The following is a 27,624-nucleotide window of genomic DNA, read 5'->3' as shown; positions in this document are numbered from 1 at the left end:
CAGGAACATCTGTGCCGAGTATAACCTGGAAGTCCCGAGGTCAAAATGGGAGATGCCCCCAAGGGTGGTGGAGAATGACCGAGCTAAGATCCTGTGGGACTTCCAGATACAGACGGACAAAATGATGGTGGCTAACCAACCGGACATAGTGGTGGTAGACAAACAGAAGAAGACGGCCGTAGTGATCGATGTAGCGGTTCCCAATGACAGCAATATCAGGAAGAAGGAACACGAGAAGCTGGAGAAATACCAAGGGCTCAGAGAAGAGCTCGAGAGGATGTGGAGGGTGAAGGTAACGGTGGTCCCCGTGGTAATCGGAGCACTAGGTGCGGTGACTCCCAAGCTAGGCGAGTGGCTCCAGCAGATCCCAGGAACAACATCGGAAATCTCTGTCCAGAAGAGCGCAGTCCTGGGAACAGCTAAGATACTGCGCAGGACCCTCAAGCTCCCAGGCCTCTGGTAGAGGACCCGAGCTTGAAGGATAAACCGCCCGCAGGGGCGAGAGGATAATTTATTCTCTCTCTCTCTCTCTCTCTCTCTCTCTCTCTCTCTCACTATTTTATATATATATATATATACACACACATTTGATGACTATACTAAACTTTATTTTGCTATGCAATTGAATCTGGTAAAATTTCTTTACTTCTTTCTTCATACTGTACTTGTCCCAGTAGTAATTTTACACCCTGTTAGAATGTGCTTTATTGCCTTAAAAAACTACAGCCCCTGTGGGAGAACACAGGAAGTGACATCATTTGTTTTTGGAGGGAATTCAACTGTGGGAAATGAGGTAAGATTCAACGGTCACTCTCACTTTCCTTTTTTTATTCAGGATATTTTTGGTTCACTTTTGCAAACAACTTGCTAACTGTGCTAAGCTAATGGTATGGACCTGTTCCTAAATGGTTTGTTCCACTTTTCAACTTGTGCTTTTATGAAAAGGTGGCGTATTCCTTGAATTATGTTACTGGTCCTTGTTCATGTTTGATGTTGTGTGCTCCATTCTGGTATTTTACAGCTGCTTGCATGTTTTTTTTTTTTGTTAATGATTTTTTGTTTCTTGTTTCTGACGTACTTTTTAATGAACAAACATATAAGAAGCAAAGATGAACCGTAGATGTTTACTGTCAGTTTTGGCTGGCGGTCATAGGTTCTGTCTGTTAGGATGCCTGGGTCGTTGACCCAGGGTTTTTGAGTTTAATATTTATTATTTCTAGTCTTTGGTTTCTTTGAGTTCTGTCTTATGGTTTATGTCTCTGTCTTCTCTAGTTGCTCTGTCTCCCCTGTCAGCTGTATCCCCTTGTCTAGTTCGCGTCTCTGTGTATCCTTAGTTGCTATATCCCCGTGTCCGGTCAGTGTCTGTCTGCCCTGGTCCCACGTCTCTGTTCCCTCTGTTGTAGTGCCTGCATGTGAGTCTGTGTCTTTTGTTCAGTCTGTGTTATGGGTTTCCTGTTTTACTTTGAAAGCCCATGTCTGATGTTAATGTGTCTTGTTTTGCTTCCTTTGTCTCGTTAGGCCTGATTTGCCCCAGCTGTGTTTCCCTCCTGTTACCCATTCCCTGATTGCTCCCTCTGTGTATTTGAGCCCTGTGTTTCTCTGTGTCGCGATCTACCGTTTACCTAGCTGTGTGTTCTGTCAGTCCTCCGGTGTAAGTTTATTTTGATTTTTTTCTAGTTATGTTATATTTGAGTTTAACATTAAAGCTGTTTTGAGTTCACATCTGGCTCCGGAGTCTGCACCTTGGGTCCTATTCTTGTCTGCACACAGCCTACACATTACACTGTCCAATAATATGATGCGAGACTGGAGTAAAATACATCCATGGATTGGCACTTTATTAAAGAAGGAGCATGATAAGAGCACAAACACTAACTACAACTAAACAAAATGCCTTCCTTTTATACTCTACCTTTTCAGGTGAGCATCCGGAATAGCCCAAGTATGGGGTTAACTAATCAACATGAAAACAATAGCCCTCCACACAAACAAACATACAATAACATTAAAGCACATAACAAACATATACATATTTCCAACACGTACTATAAACAAACCAATAACATAAGCTTCATCCGTTACTTTATAAATTAAAACCCTCTTTAACCACACTCCCTAACCTGGCACACTGGTCTGCTCCAGGAGCTCTTAAACAGGTGATTGAGCCGCTTTCACTCTTTTGCTCCACATCCTGCAAGAAGCAACCAGGACAGGTGAGTACCTTTACAAGTTCTAATTTCACATATATTTAGGTTATTGACATATGATTAACTGTAAACAGCTCTACCTTTGGCTCTTCTCTGACACAGGTAGGCCAGTCCCCCTGTCTCTTCACCTTCACAAGCTGTCAATTTAATCGTATGTCAAAATAAACCTAATAAAAGACTACATAAGAACGAATGTGTTTTCTTTATTACCCTATTTTAAATTCCCAATCCACCCATTTATCATTAACAATGCCACCAAGGTAATGGAACCCCTGGTCTCCATTACATTTACTCAGATGTTAAAATTGAAAACACTGATGTTCCATCCTGTTTGGAAAAATGTTTTTTTGAAATGAAATGAAATGAAAAAGATTACTGAACAGTACCAATAAGCGTTGTGAAAATTTTTGTGCCAAGTTGAGAAGACAGGAACATTAAATGCACACATATGTATATGTTTTTAAAACTGCAAGTATTTTCCATGCCGTCGGAAAACATGGGTTAAAATAAACTGGTTTTTGTATAATACAGACCTGTGGTATATGTTATTAAATAACTTGTTACAGTTTCAAGAATAAAACATTATATTACCAAAAGGGACATAATTTGTCTAAAGTCACTATTGATCAACATTTACATGTTTAACTATTTATGGTCTATATGTAAACGTCCCTAACAGGGTGGAACACAATCAGAGGCCATGTTTAAGAAAACTACCTGTAATTACTATCTTATCTATCCCTGAGCTTCACCATAATGGATTACATATAGTTAAACGTGTCAGTATTAAAACAAATAATAAAATATAACACAATATAAAACATATTAATGCATGCTCAATCATCCAGGTATGTCTGTGAAGGTTCTCAGTCATCCAGGTCATCGTAGTCTAAGGAGCTTGGAAAGAAAAGCGTCTGGACTTCTTGAGTTGCTTGAAGACGTTTCACCTCTCATCCGAGAAGCTTCTTCAGTTCTAAGGTCAAATGGTGGGGAGTCCCAGATTTAAAACTCCCACTGGGTTTAAATCTGGCTGCAATGGCTGCAATCACAGCATTGTAGATGGTGACAGATGTACCCTTAGGCACCCTCCTCGATTCAGAGATGGTCTTTCCCTTTTCATGTAAATGAAAGGGAAAGACTCCGCCCTCAAACCAGCGTTCCTCCCTGTCCAGGATGTTACATCCTCATAATTGAAAGAGTGTCCACTGGCCTGTAGGTGTAAACAGACTGCAGAGTCCTGGCCTGATGAGGTGGCTCTTCTGTGTTGTAGCCAGAGGTTGTTTGGTTTCCCCGATTTATAAATCCTGCCAATCCTCCTGCACTTAACAGCGTGCACCATGATCCTTGGGGTCGACCAATTTTTGGTATTAGTTTAGTTTTTTAGTTTCAGTCATTATGCAAATGTACTGTTTATAAGGTTTGGGGAAAACTGCAGTCAGCTGAGACTGAAGAAGTCACCTGGATGATGATGAAATGTTTCTCCCACTGATGAACAGATGAACAGAATCAACCTTTGGGAATATAAAACATAAATATATATTTTTAAAAAAGGTATGAAGCTAAAATGTTGCCACAAAAAGAATCACCATTTATCAATGCTGCAGCTGGGCGAGCGATCAGCGGCTTTGTCAATAAACTTCATCACATTTCTGCATGAAATAGAGAGGACACGTAACGTATTGATCAGCTGATTTCACTCAGTTTGACCTTCAGACGTATGCACCAGTCAGAGCTCCAAGTGCAGTATGGGTGACAATGTTTTTGCAGAGCTTCATCCATACAAATTAAAGAGTCCTTGAACCGCACAGGAGGAGGGGGAGAAGGAGATAAGATAAACCTTTATTATTCAGAGGACGGGGTGGAGAGGACGATGTGGAGAAGACGATGTGGAGAAGACGGGCTGGAGGGAGAGTAGGGTTGAGGCAGCTCTCTTCCTGCAGAGTTCGGCTGTCTCTGATTTGTCAGGTTAAAGTGACCTGTTGTTGATCTCCTAAAATTATAATGTGATGATCGTCTTAGTGTGCAGGGCCTTATGTGATGTCATAAGATTGTGATGTAATATCCTGTACGACAATGTAAAAAAACATGAAGTTCAGTGAAAAACATTTGGTTGCAATCACATCGTCCCAGGTAATGTCATTATGGGACATTGTGCCTGGGGGCGGGGTCAGCAGAAAGTGGCGGTGATCAGACCGAAGGTCAGCAGGTAAAGGTGTGATGCCAGAGAGGAGGCGGAGTCCTCAGCGTTCTCCAGGCAGCCGTTCTTCTTCAGACACACCCTCTGCTCGCAGAATAAACCTGAAGGGGCACGTGGCATCATCAAGTTGTTCTGTGACATCATTGCATCTCCCAACCCACCTACACCACCTGAGCTGTGTTTACCTGTGAAGTTTTCAGGACAGATGCAGCGCAGGAAGTCGACGCAGGTTCCTCCATTCCGACAGACCAAACGCTCACTGTCGCACACGTTTGCTGATGGTGAAAGATCATCGATCACCAATTAGCTCATCGATAACATGAGGCGCATCATATTCAGCCCCTCTGTGTACCTGTGCAGCTGGCCCTGCCTCCTCTCCAGGTGTATCCAGGTAAACAGGAGTCACAGCGCCTCCCCGTGGCTCCATCTTTACACTGACAAAGACCCGAGTCCAAGCATCTAGGAGACACGCTGCCGTCTGCGTGGCACTCGCACTCTGAGGACACAACATCCCAAACACGTCTGTGTTACACCTTACATGTACAGTGTAAACAGGACTTATTCATGCAGTTTGCACAATGTCAGTCTGACTCTTACTGTTTCCGACTTCATTCTTACTTTTGTTTGTGTCGCTGTTGTAAATATAAAAATATATAAATTCCTGTGCTGTGTCATAGTAGAAGGCCCTCACCTGTGGCACTCCAACTGTGTTATTTGTTGTTTATTGTGGAGTGGACCATTTTTCCTCTTTGTCATGCTGCTGTAACACGACAATTTCCCCTGTGGGATCAATAGACTATCTATCTATTCACTAGCTGGGACCACATCCTCAGGTTGGACAGTGTTACGGCCCCGCCCATATTTTGGATCACGGTGTTTGGATTTTGTTCCGAGTGTCCTGTGCCAAGTGCCTGTTTTAAAAAGCCTTCTCCAGCAGCAGACCATCCTTGGCTTCCAAACCATCTTTGATAAACGTCCGTGTGTGACTTTAGAGAATCATTAAGTTTTGTATGTCGGTTGTAGACACTGAACCTTATTATTTTCTGTACTTTTTGCTCTTGTTTATTAAATCAGGGAGTTGGTTTTTGTTTTTCCCAGGGTTTAGGTAGCACCTCCCTTTTTGGAATAGCTTGCTTTGTTTGTTATTTTGGCCTGTGTTCACCCCAGAGTTAAAGTTTTCAGTTTTTCGTAGCAATGAAAGCACCTTAACCTGTAAACTGGCTTCTGGATATGGCTCTGGGGAGCGAGGCGGGGTCACTTTCCTTTTAACCCTCATGTTGCGCACCTGTATTCCTAGACTGGGACGTAACAGATTGTGTTTTTAGTAGATAAGTGGATGACGTGAGCATGAATTGAGCTGTGGTTTGGGAACTGGCAGTGGCTCCTGGGCAGATCCCCACATACTGACAAAAATGCGTATGAATAGCTTGTAGTGCCACAGTGCGGCAGTGGGGTTGGTCATTTATAGACAGAGAACTGGACGGGGCGTGTACAGAGGTGTGGTCCTGCTCCTGAAAGATATATGATCTCCATTCTACCTTTTAGGTCTGGCTCAGATGGGTTACTCACTGTGAGATATTAACATAAACTAATGTGATAAGACAACCTCTGACCTGTGGAACATTGTGCTGCCGTTTGATGAGAATACACTTTGGTATCTTATAAAGTCAGAGCTGTGTGAAGACATCTGAGGAGATTTTTACATGTTCGACCTGGTTGTCATAGAAGAGCTCAAGACCAGAGCTACGGTTCAACCTTTAGATGTTTTACAGGTTTCTAACTTCACATTGAGCTCTATCTCTGCATTTGTGTGCATGTTACAGACCAACACAGACGTTCTCGTCAGTCAGCGGCAGCGAGGCATTTCGGTAGTATCCAAGGCGACAGTACTGACAATTCTGCCCCCGCGTGTTGTGTTTACAGCTCACACATGTGACCACGTTGATGAAGTCGATGTAGCTGCAGCGGTTGGAGTGACCATTACACTCACAGTCTGAAGGAAACACACACACACACACACACACACACACACACACACACACACACACCTGTGTTCAAAGAAGGACCACCCACAGCCCCACCCACACCCCCCGGACATCAAACATAGATTGATGACACAACATGAACTTTGATGGGGAGACATTGTTTTATTAGTGCTCATCATGGTACATAGTGAAATAAAGGGGGAGGAGTTAGAGCAATGAGGGGCGGGACCAGTGCTGATAGGAAGGAGTCAGTGTCTACTTAAGTTTGTGAAAAAAAATTTCTGGACACGATCAGTGTATCTGGAGGTGGTTGGGGGGGGGGGGAGTCTATTTCACTGCGAGGTCTGTTTGGTGGGTGGGGTCAGGTATAGGGTGGGACCAATGACTGTAGAAAACATGGACGACGTGACAGCGCCTCCTCGCATTGTGTGTCACTACCCGATCCGTACCGGAAACCCGATCGGTACCCCGCATGCGCAAATCTTACGTCACTTCCTCTCTTTGCGACATTCAATATATTTGAATGATGCGGTTAGCGCCCAGTTAGCTCCTAGCATTTCTCAACAGCTCTGCCTCCTTTTCGACTGCCCGGGACATTTAAACAATGGATAATCCGTATGCAAAGAAATTCATGCTTTTCTCCTCAACAGAGAGCGTCCCCCGATTGAGCAACAGCGCCGTAAAATAAGAAGAATGGCGCCTAATTACAGAGTTAATAATGCAGACTTTGTAATATCTCACGTGTAGATTCATCAGCCAGATTAAGTGTTTACTGACAATTGACAGTGATAGCGGACATCATCATCACTATTCCAACAATCCTCTCCTCACAGACAAGCATAAACACACTCGACTATCGCTAAATCAGATTTAACACACGTTTGTAATGACGATAATTCAGTTTATAATAGGGTTTATTCGCTCGGTCAGCAGGTGGCGGTATCCTCGTACACTGGGGAGTAAACTGCCATTAAACGAACAGAAGAAGAAGAAAACATCTGCACATGCGCGTTACGGATCAGGTAGACCCGATTTGTACGGTCAGACTTTACACATGCGCAGTAAGGATCGGAGAGTCCTGATCCGTAACTTTCTTTTTATTTTTCGTTTTTGTCTACATTGTACTGAAACGCTTCATTATTGCAAACATTTTAAGATATACTTGTTATTCTTAACATCTTAACAGATACTCTGACCCATAACTATCGTAAAACGCTACGACCGGAAGTAGAAACCTTTCGCGCATGCGGGGTACCGATCGGGTTTCCGGTACGGATCGGGTAGTGACAGTGACATTGTAAACAATTTAATAATAAGTTCATCTCTAATACCTTTAAGCAAATAGTATTCTGCAACTACAATGTCAATGTCAGACATGACCTTGATAGCATATTGAAAGACAAGTCATTTTCTTTTTACTTAAAATACCCACTTGCGCCTAAAATGAAAGAAACACACTTCAGAATCATATCAGGCATTTATCCAGTTGGAGAATTCCTGCATAAAAGGTTTAATTTTGAGGCCGACTCTTGTGCTTTCTGTTCTTCCGATCCAGAAACACTAGAGCATCTATTTTTCACTTGTCAGTATGTTAATGCTTTCTGGTTTGAAATACACTGTTGGGTTTCACTCAGAATTTCCAATGTACCTGTCTTCACATCTAAGGATATTCTTTACTTTATGGACAATCTGGATTCTGAAATCTCAGATGTTGTCAATTTTGTAATAGTGCTATGTAAGTTTTTCATTCATTTATGTAAGTGGAAGAATGCCTCTCCTATGTTTACCGTCTTCTTGAATTACTTTTGTCAATACTTTAAGTCACTTAAGCTTATTTCAAATATGAACAAAAAAACTGCTGTACTATACTGTAAAATCAAAAAATACTTGCTCTTCTAATTTTCTTGCCTGTGTCAAAAGGTCTATGTTCCTTATTTCTTTACTCTAGAAACTTTTATTTTCTCCCTGTAAAGTTATGATGACTTGCTTCACCATCTTTATAATGTAAATTGTTACAATTCTGGTCTGTTTCCTTGACTTGTTTTGTATATGGAAATTTGTTTCAAAAAAAAAAAAAAAAAAAAAGACTGACATTGTGCAAAAATGAAGCCAAAATATCCCACTTGTGGAGGCTGCCATCTTGCATTTTTGGAGCCAGAGTCTGCGCAGTGGTGACTTGAGGTGGAGCGACTGCGTCACGCTCCCGCCCACACACCCGCTGGACATGGCCGGAAACACGCCCCCTACACTTTTTACGTAGCCCGGCTGCTCCAGTTTTTAGCTGGTTTACCGCGACTGACGACTCGTTAAATTAAGGTAAATACAACCACGTCACTGTTATGAGAAAGAAACACAGCTTATCATCTTATAGTTCTACAACATCTAAAATCACTCTGTTGTTAATTAGTTTGCTAGATTAGCCGCTAGCATACGCACTGTGTTGGAGGCTTGTTGCTAGCTAGCTAGCGATGTTACACACCTGTTACTCTAATAGTCTGTTATTGAATGATTCAGGACTCCTTAGGTTTTGTTTCCATTTTTAGACAGTGATGAGATCAGCTGCACACTCCACAGAGGCCCAGAGTTACTGTTAATATCAAAAATATAACGCTGTCCTTTGAGATTTTAACATAAGACTGTGAGTGTAATGGATCTAAAACTGTTTAAATCTCTATAGCCTGGTAACATGGAAACTTTAAAAACATCAGCAGGAGGTTTCAGTAGTGTAGTCTAATTTGTTCTTTTCATTTAATAATAGAGTCCATATTATATCAACAGCTACATTCACCCTGGAGAGAAACTAGTGAGGCAGACCATCAGGACCAAGCTGGGTTTCTGGGTCCAAAGGTTTGGAGAAACTTCTTGCCTTTCTTTCATCACAGCTGTCCTGTGCCAGCTGTTCTGTTGACCCACTGAAAGAGGTTTCATTTAAGAAACACCAGGGGTCCGTTCTTCGTACCTCGCTTACTACATCCAAGATTGAATGACACATCCAAGATCAAATCATCGCGCTAACTTTGAGCTCGCTATTCCGGTTCTCCGAACACACCTGCTGTTGACGATCAGTACAGCTGGATGAAGTAATGTGAGATCACTGGGTGGCTTAACAGGGGCTACGCATCGATAGTAGAAACATTGATCGGCAACCCTTTGATTGGTCGGCAAAAATGTCGAAGGAGCGCACTCGGTATTTTTCGGCAGCAGAGCAAGAACTCTTGATTGAGGGATTTCAGGAGTTTCAGAGTTTAATTAAAACGCAAGGGAACACTGCAAAGGCTGCAAAAGCAAGGAGAGAGGGCTGGCAGAAAGTTGCTGACAAATTAAACTCGTAAGTAATTTAATAATAATAATAATAATGGATTGGATTTATATAGCGCTTTTCAAGGCACCCAAAGTGCTTTACAATGCCACTATTCATTCACTCTCACATTCACACACTGGTGGAGGCAGCTACGGTTGTAGCCACAGCTGCCCTGGGGCAGACTGACAGAAGCCAGGCTGCCATATCGCACCATCGGCCCCTCTGGCCAACACCAGTAGGCGGTAGGGTAAATTTATTATATTATATTACATTATATCATATTATATTATATTACATTATATCATATTATATTATATTACATTATATCCTCTTTCACATTAGAGCCACGACAGGACCCACTAGAACATGGGAACAAGTAAAAGTGAAATATAAGAACATTCTACAGAATGGTAATATTTATCACTTATGTTGCTTTACGTCTCTTGGAAAGAGACCCTGAAATAATCTGTTTGTTTGTTTATAACAGCAACCAAGAAAAGGGCAGAGCAAAAAAAGACAGGTGGTGGTCCTGCACCCCCTCGTCAACAAGTTGGTTAAGTAAATAATACCCTCACGGGAATATCGATATCTCTCTATGAGCACACTGTCGCGCTGAGCTAAAGGATCCTGTCTATCCCGCAATATACGCTGGATTCTGAGGACTCTCCTTATCAATCTTGCACCTTCCGCAATGGGTTGGTCGCGTATACGGACAGGACATGGCTGCAACAGGCTTCCCAAATCCACCTTCGCTTTTATAGCCGTGGTCTCTCATCTTGATTACATGAAGTAATTTACTATTACTACTCTAAAATATGAATTACATCTGAAATAATCAAATACATGTAATAGAATGATTAATAGTACATTTCCCTTTTTTTACGAAATGACCTGTATGTATCTGTGTGACATCAATAAAAGGATCAAGTGCTGCATTATCTTTAGTTACATTGATAATATTTATTTATGGTAAAACAGTGGTAAAATATCGCTGTTGTTTTCGTATAAATGAAGCGGACATACCTGAGTGGCCGCGATCTAATCTTGTTTACATAAAGTAAGCCTGCTCCCGAGCAGGTTTACGCTTACGGCTCTGTTGCTATGACAGCAAGTCCCGGATGAGCTTCGGAGAACCGAACGATCCAAGATCACGCGAAATCGTCAACAATCAAATCCAGCTAACTTACTTAGCGAGGTACGAAGAACAGGCCCCTGGAAGACTGAAGCTCATCGCATTGATCAAGCAGGACTCATGATCTTCACCAGCAGCTCCCTCACAGGGAAATCTTCAGCACTCCTCCGTAGGCCCGCCCCAGAAGATGGATAAACCCAGCATTTCATGAACACTGTGATGGAGACCTTTGGGTTGTGTAATGTTATAAATACTCGGATACTCCCCAGAGGCTCCAGGCTTTTACATAAAGATATTATATTCAGTCCTGTAGAAACTTGTATATTTAAAAATATATGATCCTCTCTGGTTACTCTGGTATGAATAACTCTGAATCACTTTATGGTAAATAACCCACCATCTGCAAAAAACTGAAAGAATTCCAGATGACAAATTTGTAGTTAAACATACAAGTGACGACCTTTGACCTTCATCAGGTTTTATTTAATTGTGTCAGAGAAACTCAAACGTGCTCTTCATGCAGCTGAGTACATCAAGTGTTTAAAACGGAAGCTGTGCAGGTCTGAGATCAGCAGCTAGGGATGGTTATCGTTTAGGTTTTATCCGATACCGGTGCCAAATCGGTACTTTTGAAACGGTGCCGGTGCTCAAACGGTGCTCGAACCGGTGCTTAAAGAATAATAATAATAATGGATTTATATAGCGCTTTTCTAGGCACCCAAAGCGCTTTACAATACCACTATTCATTCACTCTCACATTCATACACTGGTGGAGGCAGCTACAGTTGTAGCTACAGCTGCCCTGGGGCAGACTGACAGAAGCCAGGCTGCCATATCGCGCCATCGGCCCCTCTGGCCAACACCAGTAGGCAAGTAGGGTAAAGTGTCTTGCCCAAGGACACAACGACCAGGACAGAGAGCCGAGGGATCGAACCGGCGACCTTCCGGTTACAGATGCGATTCCCAACCCCCTGAGCCACGGTCGCCCTAGGAACAAAAAGAATGGAGAACACAAACTTGGTCCAAAAACCTCTCATGTTTAGCTGTTTTTTGTAAAAAGATAACAATGTTAGCCTTTTCTGCAGCTATGGGGCATATATGGTATCACTCTTGGCTGGAAGCAGTGCTTAAACAATGGAAAAAATAAACTTTGTCCAAAACCTCTCATATTTAACTGTTTCCCACTTTTTCTTTGGTCATTTTAGCCTTTTTGGCCAGGGTGAAGGGAGTATCTGCCATCAAACAAGAGGACAGCCGCATGTAGCTATGATGATGTTTGCTAGTTCACCTTACATGCATTAATGTAATAACGTGGTTAGCCTACTCAACGTAAATTACACACGAACAACATGAAGCTACTCACGCAGAGAAGAACGGCTGCTGCTGCATCATCATCCTCATCATTTCTGCTACACTGGCAGGGCTAGGGGCCAGGACTCTCCTCTCTGAGTTTTTGGGGGATGTTGCATAACAGGCAACCCACCCGCAGTAGATGTGCTCGGTGTGAGGTCTCGCAGCAAGCTATCAAATACGGCGCATTTCTGGGCTTTTAAAAAAAACGCTATGCGTCGCCAGGTGTTTCATCGGATTTGAGGTGTTACCTCCTTTGACAGTATCACAGTATCAGCTTAAAGCACTTGTTGCTGCTGAGTTTGCATATTTTGCTGTGAAGTACAGCCCGACTTTGACCGCTTCGCCCTGGGCGTTTTTAATCTGTAGCTCTGCTCTAAAAGAACGTACGTACCTGGGCCCGCCTACTATCCTCGGAAACGTAAAATGATTGGCTAGAAGTGTATCACAGCTCAGGAAGAAAAAGCACCGAAATAAAGCACCAAAATGTGCGCTGCTTTTCGGTCTGGTTACTACCGTTTATGTCAGAACCGGTGCGACACCGGTACCCATCCCTATCAGCAGCTTTGTGAAACACCAAACTGAGGTCCTGTTAATGCTGATATACAGTGACACAGTTACATGAGTGATTAATCGTTTTGTTTTTTTGTCTTTAACTTTATCAATAAAACAGCTGCAGCTTTCACTACAGCACATGTGGCACTTTAACCTTTGTACTGTTTTCATCAGTTCATTTTGCAGTTAACATGTGAACATGTTGGATGATCTGTCTGCTGTCACTGGGTGGTGCTGAGGTCTGAATCTGAGGGCAGCTCCTGTAATCACAAACAGAACAGAACCATCACAAACTGAAATATAAAGTTTATCTCTTAAATCTAAAATAAAGCTGATCCTTCTGTCCTCACACACTCAGGATCTGAAGCTCTTCTCTTACATTTTTTCAGTTCTACAGTTTAATCCATAGTTACAGATTAATGAGGAGTTACTGAAGTACAAGCTTAAAAAAATGGTGTTACTGTCTTTACACATGTGGAGACTGAAAACATGCTGCTGTTTTAAGATATTTAATAATCAGCTCTGCACAGGAGCTGAAGCAGGATGCAGCCTGTTGCTTTTACAGTATAACACTTGTAATAAAAGTACAGTAACAGTAATTAGTGACTGAGCAGCGCAGAGCGTTTCTCTTGATTTCTTCAGTCAGGGTAAATTCATTCACCTGCACAGATTAGCTAAACGAACCCTGACAGCCGAGTGCTCATCTTAGCTAGCTAGGTCTCAGGAGCTAGCTAAGGACGGTAGTTACGGATTAGCTTACAAACACGTTTAACTTACCGAAAAAGTGCAGCGGGGCCTCGGGTCCTTCTGTCGGGTAGTCCAGTTTACTGAAGAATACCTCAGGCTGTCAGGTTAAAACACTCGGTCGTGTTTTCGTAACGTAAACGCTGGTCCTCCTCTCAGAGCCTACGCTCTATCTGCTATTCCCGAACAGAGATACGCAAGTTTCTCCGTGACTGCAGCTGCCAGTCAAAGCTGCTATGATGACGTTTCACCCCAATTTAACATCACCGCAGTAGGAATTAGAATCAAACTTATGGGAAAGGAGACCCCTTGGACATAAATCAGCAACTATTGATAACAAAAGAAAGAATCTATGGAAAAAGATTATCTGAGGAGAATTAATTAATTTTAGTCTGACCCCCGTCCCATCCGCTAACAAGGAGGAGGCGGGGTTTATGACCTATACTGCAGCCAGACACCAGGGGGCGATAGAGACGTTTTGGCTTCATTTTTGGGGACCTGACGCGTCGTCCATGTTTTCTACAGTCAATGGGTGGGACACAGAGGTCTTACCCTGGAAGCTCACATAGGCAATTTTGGACAGCTGACTGAACTTTGGTCCTCCTGGAATCAGGATCTTCTGGGTTGCTTTAGACACAAAACCAGGTGCGTAACCAGTAAGCATGGCAATATGAAGTCAGGGTCACCACTGCATGATCTACCAATCAGGGATCAGCACAACGTTTACTGGATCTATTCATCCTGTTAGGATTTTTACCATGAGGGTTACATTACTACTACCTGCCAGTAGGTGGCAGTATGGCAGTACAGTGACTGCATTCTGTACCTTTCTTCTCATAGCCTTTGTCCTCTTTCTCCTTCTCTCCTTCGGCTTTAGATTTTTCTTTAGTTTCCTCTTTGGCTTCAGGCACTGCTTGGTTCAAAAAGGAAATGAAATACTTAATTTGTATGAGGATTTTGATGTTTTCTGTTTACATTTCTTCTAAAAAACACTAAAAACCTGCCATTAATGCTTCAATAGAAAATGGTTTCAAATTTGCATAAACCTACAATCCGCCCAGTGTCAGTAATCTGACCAATCATGCCATGATGGAGAAATCTCCAAAGGTTCCACTTAACACTGAAACTTTCAGCCATGGAAACAGTACCCAACCCTTGGGCAAGATACTAACCCTAAGTTGCTCCATCAGAATATGAATTTGTGTGCATGTACTTAGAAAGCACTAAGTTTAGAGTCAGTGCTTGTGAGAATGGGTGTGATTGGGTGAATGTGACATGTTGTATAGAGCGCTTTGAGTACTCCGGGAAAGTAGAAAAGCGCTATATAAGAATCAGTCCATTTACCATGGATGGATGGGTTGATGGGTGGAGTAATCTATTAACAACAAGGATACTTTCTACACTAATATCTGTTGACTGTGAATCCTAATCTGTTGTTTTTGTACCTTTTTCCTTTGTTGCCTCTCTTGTCATTTCTTGTTTCGAGTCTTTCTTTTCCTCAAACTTCAACCCTCCTGATGGTTCAACAGATTCCTCTCCAGAAGACGTTCTTTCCTTTTTGTTTGCTGTAGAATCTACTGCAGGATTCTCACTGCCTGGATCCACTCCTGGATCCACATTAGGAATGTTTCTGTATGGCACAGAAGAATCTGGACCACTTGATTCAGATTTTTCATTTCCTGTCTCTCCTCTGCCTTGCTTTACTGGAAAAGATTCCTGTCCAGCATTGATAGAATTAGATCCAGGCGTTTCAATATTGTCACTTGAAACATTGCCAGGTTCAACCACAGGCATGGGCTGAGAATCAGATCCTGAATCTTGTCCAGGGCCAACTGACTTTGGGTTTTCTGGAACTGGGAAGGTAAAGTCAACAGGTGCTAAATCACCAGCAGGGTCAGACTGATCTATAGTAGCAGACTTTGTGTCTGATACAGGACCACCTCCATAGGGAGGCAACACGGAGTCCACAGGAATATCTGGAGCTGGAGGGGTAGCATCAGGAGGACGTATTTCTGGAGATGCCCCATCAGGAGAAGGTACATCAGGAGGAGGAAAATCTACTGAAGTATCTGGAGTCTTAATGGATGGCCCATCTGGAAGTACATCTGGAGAAGGCGGATCAGGAAAAGGTAGGTCAGGAGGAGGTGTATCGGGAGGAAATACATTACGAGAAGGCGGGTCGGGAAGAGGTACATCAGGAGCAGGTTTGTCAGGAGGTGGTCCTTCCAGAGGGAGATCAGGACGAGGAAGTTCTTGAGTAGGTACCTCAAGGAAAGATATATCAGTAGGAGCTCCATCAGGAGCTGGAACATTGAGGGAAGATAAAGCAGGAGGAGATGGTGCACCTGGAAACAGTACATTGGGGGTTGGAACAAAAGGAACTATTTCATCAGGAGTGAGTGTATCTGGAGATGATAGATCAAGAGGGGGCATTTCTGGTAGCTGTACATTATTAGTAAGTGTAACTGGAGATGATGCATCAGGAGAAAGTGTATCCGGAGATAGTATATCCAGTAAAACATCAGGAGAAATTACATCAGGAAGGGCTTCATTAAGAGCAGAAGGTATATCCACAGAGGGAGCTTCCAGTGGTAGATCTGGAGGAGGTACAGCCAGAGGAGGTATATCAGGACGAAGAGAAATTCCATCACGTTTTGTTGTAAAGAGAGTATCTCCAGCCTGACTGATACGGACAGATCCAGTGGGGAGAAAGTTTTCAGATTGAGACCCGTCACCTGGGGAAAACGTTTCTGGGATGGTTGTTAGAGGCAGAATTCCAGCTGATGGTGTTGGGACAGTAGGTGACACAGCACTGGTCACCACCTTCGATATATCAGTCCCAAGCACACCAACGTCTGAAGTGGAGTTATAGGGTGGACCCAGTGGGTCAGAGATAGACCCTCCAGTGTCAGTACTGCTGCCTTGGACAGTGGGGGTGGTACTGGTAGGACGGCTGGTGGTACTGTCTAGTACTCTGGGAGGTGGTTTTTCTCCAGTCTTCAGACGTGGATTGTTGGGTGGAGCTGTGTCTGTGGTAGGTCCAGCTGTACTGAATGAGTCTGTAAAGGCAACAGAACCTGTAGTACTAATAGTACCACGGACAGCAGTAAGAACTACTGTACCAGTTGTGAGTGTTGAGGTAGAGTCAATAGCAGTTAAAGGAAGGTCAGCTGAATCATTACTACTAGTAAAGTAAGTCACAGTACTAGAGTCAGTCATGTATGTACTGGTACTTGAATTGCCTCCAGTATTAGTAGAAATATCAGCTGAAACCATAAGAGGACCCTCTGTGCTGTTATCAGACATTAATGTGTACATGAATGTAGTCAAAGGAATGTCTTTAGGAGAAGTTGGGTCATTCAAAGTCTTATCAGTCATGCGGTTAGTAGTACTCAAAGCTGTATTAGTATCAGTTTTAGTAGTACTGTCAGTTACAGTATAAGTGGCTGTAGTACTGTCACTGGTAGTTGTAGTAGTAGTACTGTCAGCTGGGGTACCAAAGTCAGTTTTAGTAGGAACAGTAGCTGTAGTAGTTCTGTCAGTTGTGGCTGTAGTAATGCCAACAGCAGTATTTGTGTCGGTTGGCGTCCTGCTCTCAGGTACAGTAGTAATAGTAGCAGTAGTAGTACTGTCAGTCACTCCATCTGATGTGGCAGGTCTATCAGATGCTTCAGAGTTAGAGTCACCACCTGCTGTCAGAGAAGAAGAGTTACGTCTCTTTAGTAATCTTTTCTCTACAGTCTGCAGAACAGGGTACTGGGGCTTTCCAGTCTAATTCTCTGGCTGTAAAAATAAACTGGTGAGCTGGGTGTGTCCCACCATGAAGCCAGACCAGAAAAAGAATGAAAACAAGATCTTTTTACAGCTAAGAGACTCCAGGGAGGTTTTAATGAAAGGGAGTGCAATAAATGAACATTCTCATAACAGCCACGCAGATGGTCAGGCTGACAGACTCCAGAGTAAACCACCTGCTCTCAAAGGCCTCCCTGGAACCAAAACCTGGTCTTAGTGGAACTGCAATCAACCCCATCCCTCATGCAATCCCTAACCAACAACAGAAACCATTTGAGCCATTAATCTTCTAGTCTTGATGCTTATTTTCTTCAAGTCCTGTCTTTAAATCTGAGACCAAACCTCCTTCTCAGCACCCCAAATATCAACATGTTTATACCTGTCCCCTAACAGTCTGAACAGCAGCGCTATTTTAGAAATTATACAGATGTGTTCACACCATCAACAGGTCAACATTGTACAATGAACCACAGCGCAGAGGCTCCTTTTGCAACTGAACCTGGATCTCAAGGTTCGTACAGTTTGGGTTTCTTTTATGCATCTAGCTCATCCTCAGTCACCTGATCTCTGCCATGGCTCATCAGCCTCTGCTCTGCTTGGGTGGGGTTATTATCTCTGGTCCTTCCTGCATAGGGTGCTGAGGCCATAACATTGGGTTTAGTTTGGAGTCTGTTGCAGCCCATCCAGCCACATCTCATCTCCTGTGATTGTAAGAAACACCCGGTCTGTGTCCTGCAGAGGCTTTATGGACACTAACAATTTCTAATGCAGCTAAATCCACAGACTGCTGGACAAATCCTCTCTTTAGCCGAGACTGTTTCCACCCTGTGCTTTAGTCTCAGAAACTTTGAATCGCGTTTGTCCAGAAATTTGAGAATTCAGCTGCTGACTCCTCAGATCTAAAAAAGTCAGTCACTAGCTGATCTACTGATCTATATAGCTTATCTGTTGATCTCTATTCAGTCAGGGTTGCATCTCTTAGGATGAGTGTGTGTGTGTGACAACTAGCAACTTAAAACAACTTACACAGACTAAGAGCATGAGCGGCTCATCTGTTAACTACATAATTAACATCCAAATTTTCCTTGTAGACTGCTATCGTGTGACTGACGGGGATGATGTAACGTGAAGTGAATTCAGCTGCTAAAAGCTCACCTTAGACAAGCTGCACAGAAACGCACAGTTGCTTACAAGTGTAAAGTGCCATGATGCAACACAGACAGGTGAGCAGACAGACAGTTAAGACAGCTAATCAGCTGAGCTGTACTTACTGGCTGCAGGTTCTGTTGCTTCACCTGAGAAGGACATGAATGGAAACAGGTGTAGAGTTTATATTGCTGTTTGCAGGTGCGTGTCTGTGTGCATGTGTAGCTACATACAGGCATTGGCAGTGCCTTTGGGCAGGGGCAGGTATGATCCTGGTCTCCAGGTGCGAGATGTGAACTCTCGGCTGCAGCTCTGACAGTCCTGTCCAGCCGTATTGTGGTCGCATTCACACTGCAGTGTCGCATCGCGCAGCGCACACTGAGATGCATGTAGGTTGCACTTACACCTGAGAAACACACACAAAGAAGGGCTTAGCTTCACCTGAACTTTTACCAACTCATATGAAACTCCTGAAACTAGACCACTAAGATGGACGCTGCTCCTTAAACCTGCATTCTTTCTAATGTCCAGCAGGGAGTGACTCCTCTTGGCTGTGAAGGAGTCTGACTGGACAGAAGTGTACGAGCCTTCAGATCGCTCAGGCGATCTGAGCAGTGAGTACTTTCAGGTCTGACTGAATACAACAGTTTGTCCTGCTCGAAGCAGGCCAGGATTTAGGGCGGGGCTACAGTGGGACTGGTTGAGTTGCTTGTCATGTCAAGATGGTGACAGTGTTCAGCTTGACCATGGATCATCTATCCTCTGTGTATGTCAAAAGTTGCTGAAAACCCCCTGATGTCAGGTAAGCTTTAAAAGAAAATTCTTCTGAATGTAGTCCAATTTCTTTCCAAAATCTCAAATCCTAATCCTCTTAAACTGGCCTCCCTCTCTGTTCTGCCCCCCTACATGACTTTTTGTGATTAGCTGTAATGTTGGGGAACGCCTGATGATGATGGCTGGCTTTTGGCTCGTCTTGGTTGTGATATAGAGGTTGGTTAACTGGTTTTGGCATTGAAATGGTACATTAGTGTTTGTTTGTGGTTGTTTAGTTTGTTACCCAGTAGGGATGTTGGTCTTTTCAGGGCAAGGACTTGTTTGTCTCATTTGTGAATGTAGCCAGTTGTTGCTGAGTTATAGTTAGATTATGGTAGGTCTTTGTTGGTTACCTGGCAAAAACATCAATGTTGGAAATAGCATAGAAGTATTTCAGCAGGTTGTCTCTCTGGACGTAGGTTCCTCCCAGTGCCGGGCGGAGGAGCCTCAGTCGGAGGTTGGTGAAAGTGAAGAAATCTCTGAGTCCCTTTGTGGTCTCCATCCGAGTGTACAGAGCGTCCATGTTGATCAGCTTTGGACCAGCAAACACCCCGAACCGAGCTCTCACCTCAAACACCACAGATTTCTCTTCCTGTTGGTGAGGAGAAGTTTCAGATAACCACAAATAAATATAAGCTGTACAAATGTGTTCTGCATACTGTGCGGGACCAGCATCAGGGTCCAGTTACAGACCTTAGCGCCGACCCAGCGGGAGTACTGCTCGGTGCAGATGACCCGGGTAATGTTACTTGGTGCTAAATCAGAGACTCGTTTGGGCGACATGCCGAACGCCTCGAGACAGTCGTCGGCATAATACTGATACGGCTGCCAAGTGACACCTGAAACACAAACGCTGATTATTTGACAGTTCACGGTGTTTGTGACTTCCTGTTTCCTGGTTTCAGAATCATCTCCAGACAAAATCCATCTGTAAAAGCTTCATAAATGACTTTGTTTCACCCACATCCATGGATCAGAGGAGACAAGGGTTTCTGAATGATACCCCTCAGACTCTGCACTCAGCTAATTACTCTTCAGTGAAGTTGATCAGCTGAATGTTTCAGAAAATCTCTCAAACATTAGTCAGAACAGGTGTTTAACAGGTTTCCAGTCACCTTTGTCGATGGATTTCTCCAGCACCATGCTGGTTGGACGGCCATATTCGAAGGTAACAACAATGTCATCGACCACCTCCAGACTCTTGTTCCAGGTAAGGGTGATGTTGGCCAATAGGGGCTCAGGAAACCTGGACCATGTGATTGTCTGCCAGTAAGTGATGAGCCCACCCCTCTCCCTGTCTCCCATGAGCTGAGGAGGGTGAGACAGGTCTGGGCTAGAGGCGTCGCACTCATCGCTGCACAGGTACGGGTTCTCCTGAGGAAAGACCACATTGAGCACCAATATTTGATAAAGCACGAACACGGGCTGTAAGTTTATAAACAATCAAGAATGTCATTGTCACATTAACATCTGTAGCTCCCGTAACTCCTGAAAAATTGAAAGAATTCCAACGCCTCTTCAAAGCAGCGACTCTGCACATTTCAGAGACAGTCATTATAATCCCAGGCATGGTGTTGCAGGAGCCCCTCGAAGACAAAGGTTGATTGAGAGAAAAGAGGGTGAGTGTGATGGAAGTCCACAGAAAACAGATGTTTTATCAGGAATTTGTTCTTTTTACTTTTACCTCATACATTATACATGCTTCCCTTAGGCAGCATCATTAGAAGACATAGCATACATTTACACTGCTATGCTGATGACACCCAGCTCTATCTGTCCATGAAGCCAGATAACACACACCAATGAGTTAAACTGCAGGAATGTCTTAAAGACATAAAGACCTGGATGGCCGCTAACTTTCTGCTTCTTAATTCAGATCAAACTGAGGTTATTGTACTCGGCCCTGAAAAGCTTAGAAATATGGTATCTAAGCAGATTCTTCCTCTGGATGGCATTACCTTGGCCTCCAGTAACACTGTGAAAGTAATGGAGAGTAATGAGAGCAACTTTAGTGATAGTTTGCAGGATTTGTATGTTATGTAAATTGCCAAAGAAATAGTGTTAAGACTGGATTTATGTTACCCGTAGACGGTGTGTGGCCAAAAATAGAAATTAGAAGTGGGTTTAGAGCTTGATTTGTGGGCATGATTTGTTTCGTTACATTCTAGTTATTATTTTCACCTGCAAGTAAATTTAAAGGGATAAATAAGGAATTAGTTCATTTCTCAGGAGAGAAATGAAGAGGGGGACTTTTGAGGTTTAAATTCATAGGGGGTCATATGATTGTTGGGTTTTTCTCTGTATCTATGAAGCGCCTTGAGGCGACCTTTGTTGTGATTTAGCGCTATATAAATAAAATTTAATTTAATTTAAAAATGTGTTGTTCGAGGTAGTCAGAGTGGACTGAGATGAGGAAAGACCATAACTTCAGCGCAGAAGTGCTAGTATTAATGGTGAACATGGACCAGCACCAGTGTGGCTTTTCATGGCCAGTGTTTGTAGTTTTATTGTTGCGGGTGCTTCCTGATTTGGTCTGACATGCTGTTTGTAGGCGGTTAATACCGATGACGTTTGCAAACACAAACTGTGCGGTATTCTCACAGCTTCTGTTTGCCTGTGTTTAATTAATGTTGACCTTTAACCTAGGCCTCCGTTATACTTACACATACTTTGTGTAGTCATTAAAGGTCAGTATGCTGTACCTTTACAGAGACTCTAACATGTGCAGAGAGGGATTAACACTGATGCTAATCTGATTAGGGTTTGAGGTTTATCCTTTAACTTCAGCTGCCGTGTGCAGGAGATGTGGCTTTAACTAACCAGCACTAACTAATCACACGAAGAGGGCCGAAAACCTGAAATACATGCTGAAGGAGACGTGTTAGACTCATTCCTGTCAGATGATCATGAAAGTGTTTAAATTTTCATGCAGTTTCCACCAAAATATCCAAACTCAGAGTCCAACATCAGATAACTAGGAAACATTCGGAAGGACCCTGGTCTTGTTAGAAGAGACGGCATCTATCCTGCTTTGGATGGAGCAGCTCCCGCCAGATTTATTAAACCCCCCAAAACGTGACCCGAGTTGGGACCAGGAAGCAGAGGTGCAGTCTTACAGGCCTCTCTGGAGTTTTAAGGAATTGGGTAAACTCATGAAATCTGTTCGATCTGTCGCTAACTTTCTTGGTCACCTGACTAGATGTAGTTTCGACATCAGCACCAGTGACAACGACAGAAGTAAACTCACTACTACGTCTCAGTAATATCACCTAATTTGTTCCAAATAAAAAGGTTTTTAAAAATGAATCCTTGTGTATTTAGTTGTCAGCGTGACCACAATGCAATATAAGCCAATTAGACTCCAAAGTTACCTGACAGTTATTCCAAATGTAATGAATAACTTTAACGAAGTTACAAACAATACTGAGTTCAACTAAGAATGTCAAAAACATCAAATCTACATTCAAATTGACCAGTTTATAGAAAACCCCGACAAAGCATGCCAGAGCTCCTCGGGCCGCTCACTCCAGAGCTGAGTGTGAAAAACAGCCAACACTCGATCACCTTTAGCATGAGGTGGGAACAGGAAACAGGTTTGTGTTGAGGATCTGAGGGTTCGCAGCGGTTGGTACAGGAAGAGCAGGTCGATACTCTGAAATGGGATTTAACTTTACTGAGTCAAATCTGAAGAGCAGCAAGCTGGAGTAACATGTTCAGGGTTCCTGGAAAGTTTGGATAGCAAAGCTTATTAATTCCCGTTAAAAGACTGTTACAGTAGTCTGACTCAAAGCATGTGTGGTGGTCTGAATGTAAACTCATTATTGATCCTGTGTGATAAGAAATGTCATTGAATGTTGGGGGGTGTAGATACCTGCACAGATAGCAGGTATCTACGCCCACTCTTCACTTTCAAAAACTGTAAACAGCTCCGTCGACACTTTGAACTGTGAGCATGTCAACTAAACGCTAACATGAGTTGTTCCCACACTTCATAGCTGATTTCAGATCAGTTAGTCACGCAAGTCTCAGGAGGAAGCTGGCGAAAAGCCGTGCAGGTACAGGTGGGATTCAAACCAGGAACCTTCTTGCTTGGAGGCATAACCACTGTTCCACCCAATGTGATTACAGCTGAGTCTGTTTTTCAGTGGAGCCAGTGGCTCCAGAGTCCATCTGCTGCACAGTCTGAACGTCCTTGTTCATGTTCTGATCACGTTACTGCGCCTGTCTAACCCACTGAACTTTAGCGTGTTTCACGTATGTTGTGAGACGCTTCCTGTCCGACTCTCGGGGTCTTTTCACTGACACAAATGAAATCAATTAGCATTTAGTCTTTGCTTCATTACAGCTGTTACATTTATCAATAATTCAGGCAGGACTTCAGCTTCCCAAAGGAACAATTAGAGAGCCAGCGGGATCACCGTGTCCTCTGTCTGTTTGCAGAGGGGTCCAAACTGTGGCTCGGGGCGCCTGCAGGAGGTCATACAATGACTGACAGGTGATCGTCTACTCTTCCTTGTTTTGGTGAAAGATAACGAGCTGCTCACGTTTAAAATGAGTGAAACACCAACAATTTAAATGTAGTCGGAAAACTTTAAAATAATTTCATCAGCAAACAGTTCAGATGCTGCAGCACCAATCACAAGCTCTCTGTGAAGTGAAACCCTCACCTGTGGACAGAGTTCATCTGACAAACTGAAGTTTGTGGAGTGAAAATGATGAAGAGAGCAGAGGTATAATGTCTTTCTGTGACACAGGCAACAGGAAGTCGGCTCAGAGGTCACCTGTGTGTTCAGGTTTGTGATCAGGTGTGTGTGTTCAGGTGCGTCAGACTGACCAGTGTACAGAATCTCTCAGGTGGGTTTCCGCAGGTGATCCCAGGGGGGTCAACTCTGATCTGCATCACCTCCTTCATGTTGGTTGGGGGCGGCTGACAGGCGTAAAACTCAGGCCCCGCCTTTGAGCCACGCAGAGATCGACAGACATCAAACTGACACCGTCCACGCGGCAGCAGGAGGGCGAGGAGGGCGAGGGCGTGTGAGAGGGACATGATGAACTGTCAGGCAAACAGGAAGTTCAGCTGAAGGTCATGCCATAGTTACAGCTTTGCCAGGCCTACTTCAAACAGGTGGCTACCATGGCAACCATCTGCTTTCTGTGTGGTTGTCATGGTGTGCTAAAGGTTTTGCTCGCCGCCCACAGGCCTGCAGTAGAAGAACAGAAACAGAGCATCAAACGTTGAGTATGCCGTGAACTTGAACCAAACATGTTCACAGACAGGAAACAATCTGCTCAAAATGACCTCACTTCCTGTTTGCAGCTGCCACCTTTGGGCACAGGCTTGTGTTGTCTCTGGAAGCTCGCCTGTGCATTCAAACCAATTATTCATGAATATTTTCTACATTGTTGCCTTCAGCCGAGAGCTTTCACGTGTTTTTGTTCAGCCTGGAAACGTAAGGAGCAACGCACCTTACAGGAGGCTACTCAGTCTGCACGAACCGGTCACTAAGCTGAGTTGGAACCAGGCGCCCCTTCATTATGGACAAACTGTGAAGAAGTCAGAGACCGGGCAGGCCATTTCTCCCAGTCACATCTCACTGTTACTGCTCATGTGACCGTTGAAGACTCCCAGCAGGACAACCGAACCCTACAGGACCTGAGTACTCTGAGCTGTGATTGGACAAGTCCGCACAAGCCCCAGTCGAGACCTGTTCTCCCACCCAAACACGCAGGGAAGCAAGGCTCACATCCACCAGAGAAACGCTGTGAACCTTGGGGATAGAAGAAGACCCGCTGCCCCTCGCCCACCACCTGTCACTGCGGACAGCTGCAAACTGGGGCCGTATCCAGCCCCGCCTTCCTGGGGTCCAGTTCCACAGCTGGAGCCGAGCATCGTGCCATCTCTCAGCCTCAGGCAGGGAAGTACCACAACCCGACACCCCCCCCAAAGTGACAATCGCCAAGTTTTTCCTACCAGTATAAACACCCTAACCAGCGGCGACCCTGAAGCACTGACCAGCTACTGAAAGCATCCAGATGTTTGTGACCTGCCGGTTTACCTGAAGTCTTTTAATCAGCCGTCATCATGCAGGAGCAGGTGTGTAGATGTTGCTCAGCGTCCTGCAGCCTCTGGAGAAATAAAGCGAGACGGTCCGAGCTCGGCTCAGAGTCTGTGTTTGTTTGTGAGATGGCAGAGATGATTAAACTGAGACGCTCGGTCCTCCGACTCTTCCTCTTTATTAAAATCTTCCTGCTGATGAAACCGGAGCGGGATCAGTACCATGCCTGACACACACTCAGCGTCCACTTCATTAGGAACACCTCCTCACTAATGTCTCGTTTACTTTCAGAAAATCATAATTTTATCACCTGAAGCTTTCAGATCAGTTTTCACCTGAGACACCTTCGTACACACCTGCTCAGGTTATTTCATCCGTGTGTCTGTCTGTCTGCAAGCACACCTGTCTGTGTGACAGCCACTCACCTGTCTGTCTTCAAGTTGATTCTTGATGAGCTGATTAAACGGGCGATCAAACATTCCTCCTCCTCAGCTCCTCTCTTCTTACTGTATTTCCTTTTGTTCCCTTCCTCTTCTCGTTAATCCTCCTCTTCCTCAGCGAGCCTCCTTCTGTTTCTCCTCTAATCCCTCTCCTCATCCCCTTTTCTTTTCTCTCTCAAAGATCTGTCGCTCTGATGGCTCAGCCCTCCCTCTCACTCTCTCTCTCTGGATCAGGTGGTAAAACGGTTCATCTGACGGTTGATAGCGAGGGGTGAATAACCCCGCTAGTCACATGACTGGCATCTGATCCTGACAGGAAACAAACTTTTTTCCTCTGAGATTTAATATTGATATTCTGCACCTGCTCAGGTAAACAAAGGTGTCAGTCACAAATAAACGAAATGGCCAGGAATGGGTTGATGGGCGGAGACCACGTCCCCCGGTCTGACAGGAGGTGGAGTCTTTGAGCTATGAGCTGATGATGTGGTGGTTCTAGTTCAGGTCCACCTGCAGCTCTGTGAGAGCCTTTTAGCCAAACGTTACATCGCTGCTCAGTAAAAAGATCCCTGATGATTAAATTATAAAATATATGCAACAAATTTATGAAATCATTGGAGCATTACAGCAAAAACGACCATCAGGGTCAGTGTTGGGTTTAGATTTTATTATTGTCATTTGTATTAGGAAATATTTAACCATATATTCTTAGAGGTGTATAATCAATTGTGTAGTGATAGGTTGTGTGATCTTTAACAGGCTGCAAAGGCTTGGTGTGTATTCCACACTAGAATGCACACCCACATCCTGGGAGCACGGGAGAGGTCGTACCTTGTCTTCATTGTTTTATGGTAGGATTAACGTAGCTACGTCTGTTCTAGTCTAAGTGCTTTTCTGTTTAGATGAACTGCTGGACTTCCTCACCGGGGGGGTCTACCCTCTTCCTGACCAAGGATGTTTGCCTTCATGTTATATGACCCTTTGATCAGCAGTACCACACACACACACACACACACACACACACACACACACACACACACACACACACACACACACACACACAGTATTCTTTGTTTACATGTATACCTATGTAAGATGCTATATGTTAATGACCCTATGCATATTCATGTAGCCACAATAAAAGGAGTGCTGTGGGGAAACCTGGCTGAGAGTCTGACAGAGGTCAAGTGGTGGAACGACGCTTGGCTCCAGCCAGGTCTCCCTCATGCATGAGTAAACCAGAGAACTTTGGTGCCTTGAGTCTTGCTTTTTGCTGCGTAGCAGATTGTCCTTAACGTTCCAGCGAATAGGTTCGAGCTACAAACCTATCAGTCAGATCCTGATGGAAACTTCCTATAATCTCAGGAATCTTTCTGCTTTTACTGGCTAGTTTGAAGAGAATTTTTAGAGCTACGCTTCTTTTGCATCACTGCTGTGCTGTCGGCTCCTTAGGACTGCCACATGTTTTAGTTTATGGCAAATATCTGAGACCTCTGAGGCTTCGCCCCAGCAGGAACGCATCCCAAGCCCATCCTGTGCTTCCAGGACACCTGGATCAAGGCCACTGTCCTGCAGCGAGGCTCCACATATGAGCGCACGGCCTCCTGCAGCACCTCGGCTCCATCCAGTCCATCCTGACTCTAAACCCACCCTGCTCCTCACACAGCTGTTGAGTCCCAGAGTCCCAGATTGTAGTCAATGTGGGAACACCTGGGAGTCCAGTTCCTGCTCTCAGCCACGGGTTGTTTCACTCACCTGCTGAGCTTGCACACGTGGTTGGCATCACTGGGCAGCAACTGATGGCACCTTTCTTGGCTGCTAACCCAAAGCACATTGTGCGCTGTCAGCCCTGCGTGCTGCACAATAACATTTACTGTTATTTACACTTAGCTAGATTATTGCAATGGTG

General features: G+C 44.1%; 1 protein-coding gene across 9 annotated transcripts; it reads right to left on the bottom strand.

Moving 5' to 3' along the window:
• Window positions 1-1,828: 1,828 nt before the first annotated feature.
• On the bottom strand, window positions 1,829-25,849 carry ntng2a (netrin g2a). 9 transcript variants are annotated; one of them, XR_014280046.1, is made up of 15 exons: window positions 25,704-25,849; window positions 24,057-24,423; window positions 20,338-20,596; window positions 19,916-20,061; window positions 19,576-19,814; window positions 18,643-18,815; window positions 18,535-18,558; window positions 14,917-17,163; window positions 14,298-14,384; window positions 14,024-14,098; window positions 6,230-6,397; window positions 4,757-4,900; window positions 4,590-4,679; window positions 3,794-4,505; window positions 1,829-3,692 (listed from the first exon to the last, which is right to left on the bottom strand). XR_014280046.1 is itself a non-coding variant. In XM_082554085.1 (14 exons), the coding sequence occupies exons 2-14, from the start codon at window positions 24,267-24,269 to the stop codon at window positions 4,375-4,377; spliced, it is 3,996 nt and encodes a 1,331-aa protein (XP_082410211.1). In that variant the 5' UTR covers window positions 24,270-24,423; window positions 25,704-25,849; the 3' UTR covers window positions 1,829-4,374. The 9 variants fall into 9 exon arrangements, 7 of the variants coding, with proteins under 7 accessions (XP_082410211.1, XP_082410214.1, XP_082410213.1 ...); XM_082554085.1 differs by having other exon boundaries at window positions 1,829-4,505; XM_082554088.1 differs by lacking the exon at window positions 3,794-4,505 and having other exon boundaries at window positions 1,829-3,718.
• Window positions 25,850-27,624: the final 1,775 nt, after the last annotated feature.

This window comes from Aulonocara stuartgranti (assembly GCF_965226115.1).
Source record: "Aulonocara stuartgranti genome assembly, chromosome: 12".
Taxonomy (NCBI): Eukaryota; Metazoa; Chordata; class Actinopteri; order Cichliformes; family Cichlidae; genus Aulonocara; species Aulonocara stuartgranti.
Note: the sequence above shows the minus strand (reverse complement) of the source record. Positions and strands in the feature narration are given on the sequence as shown.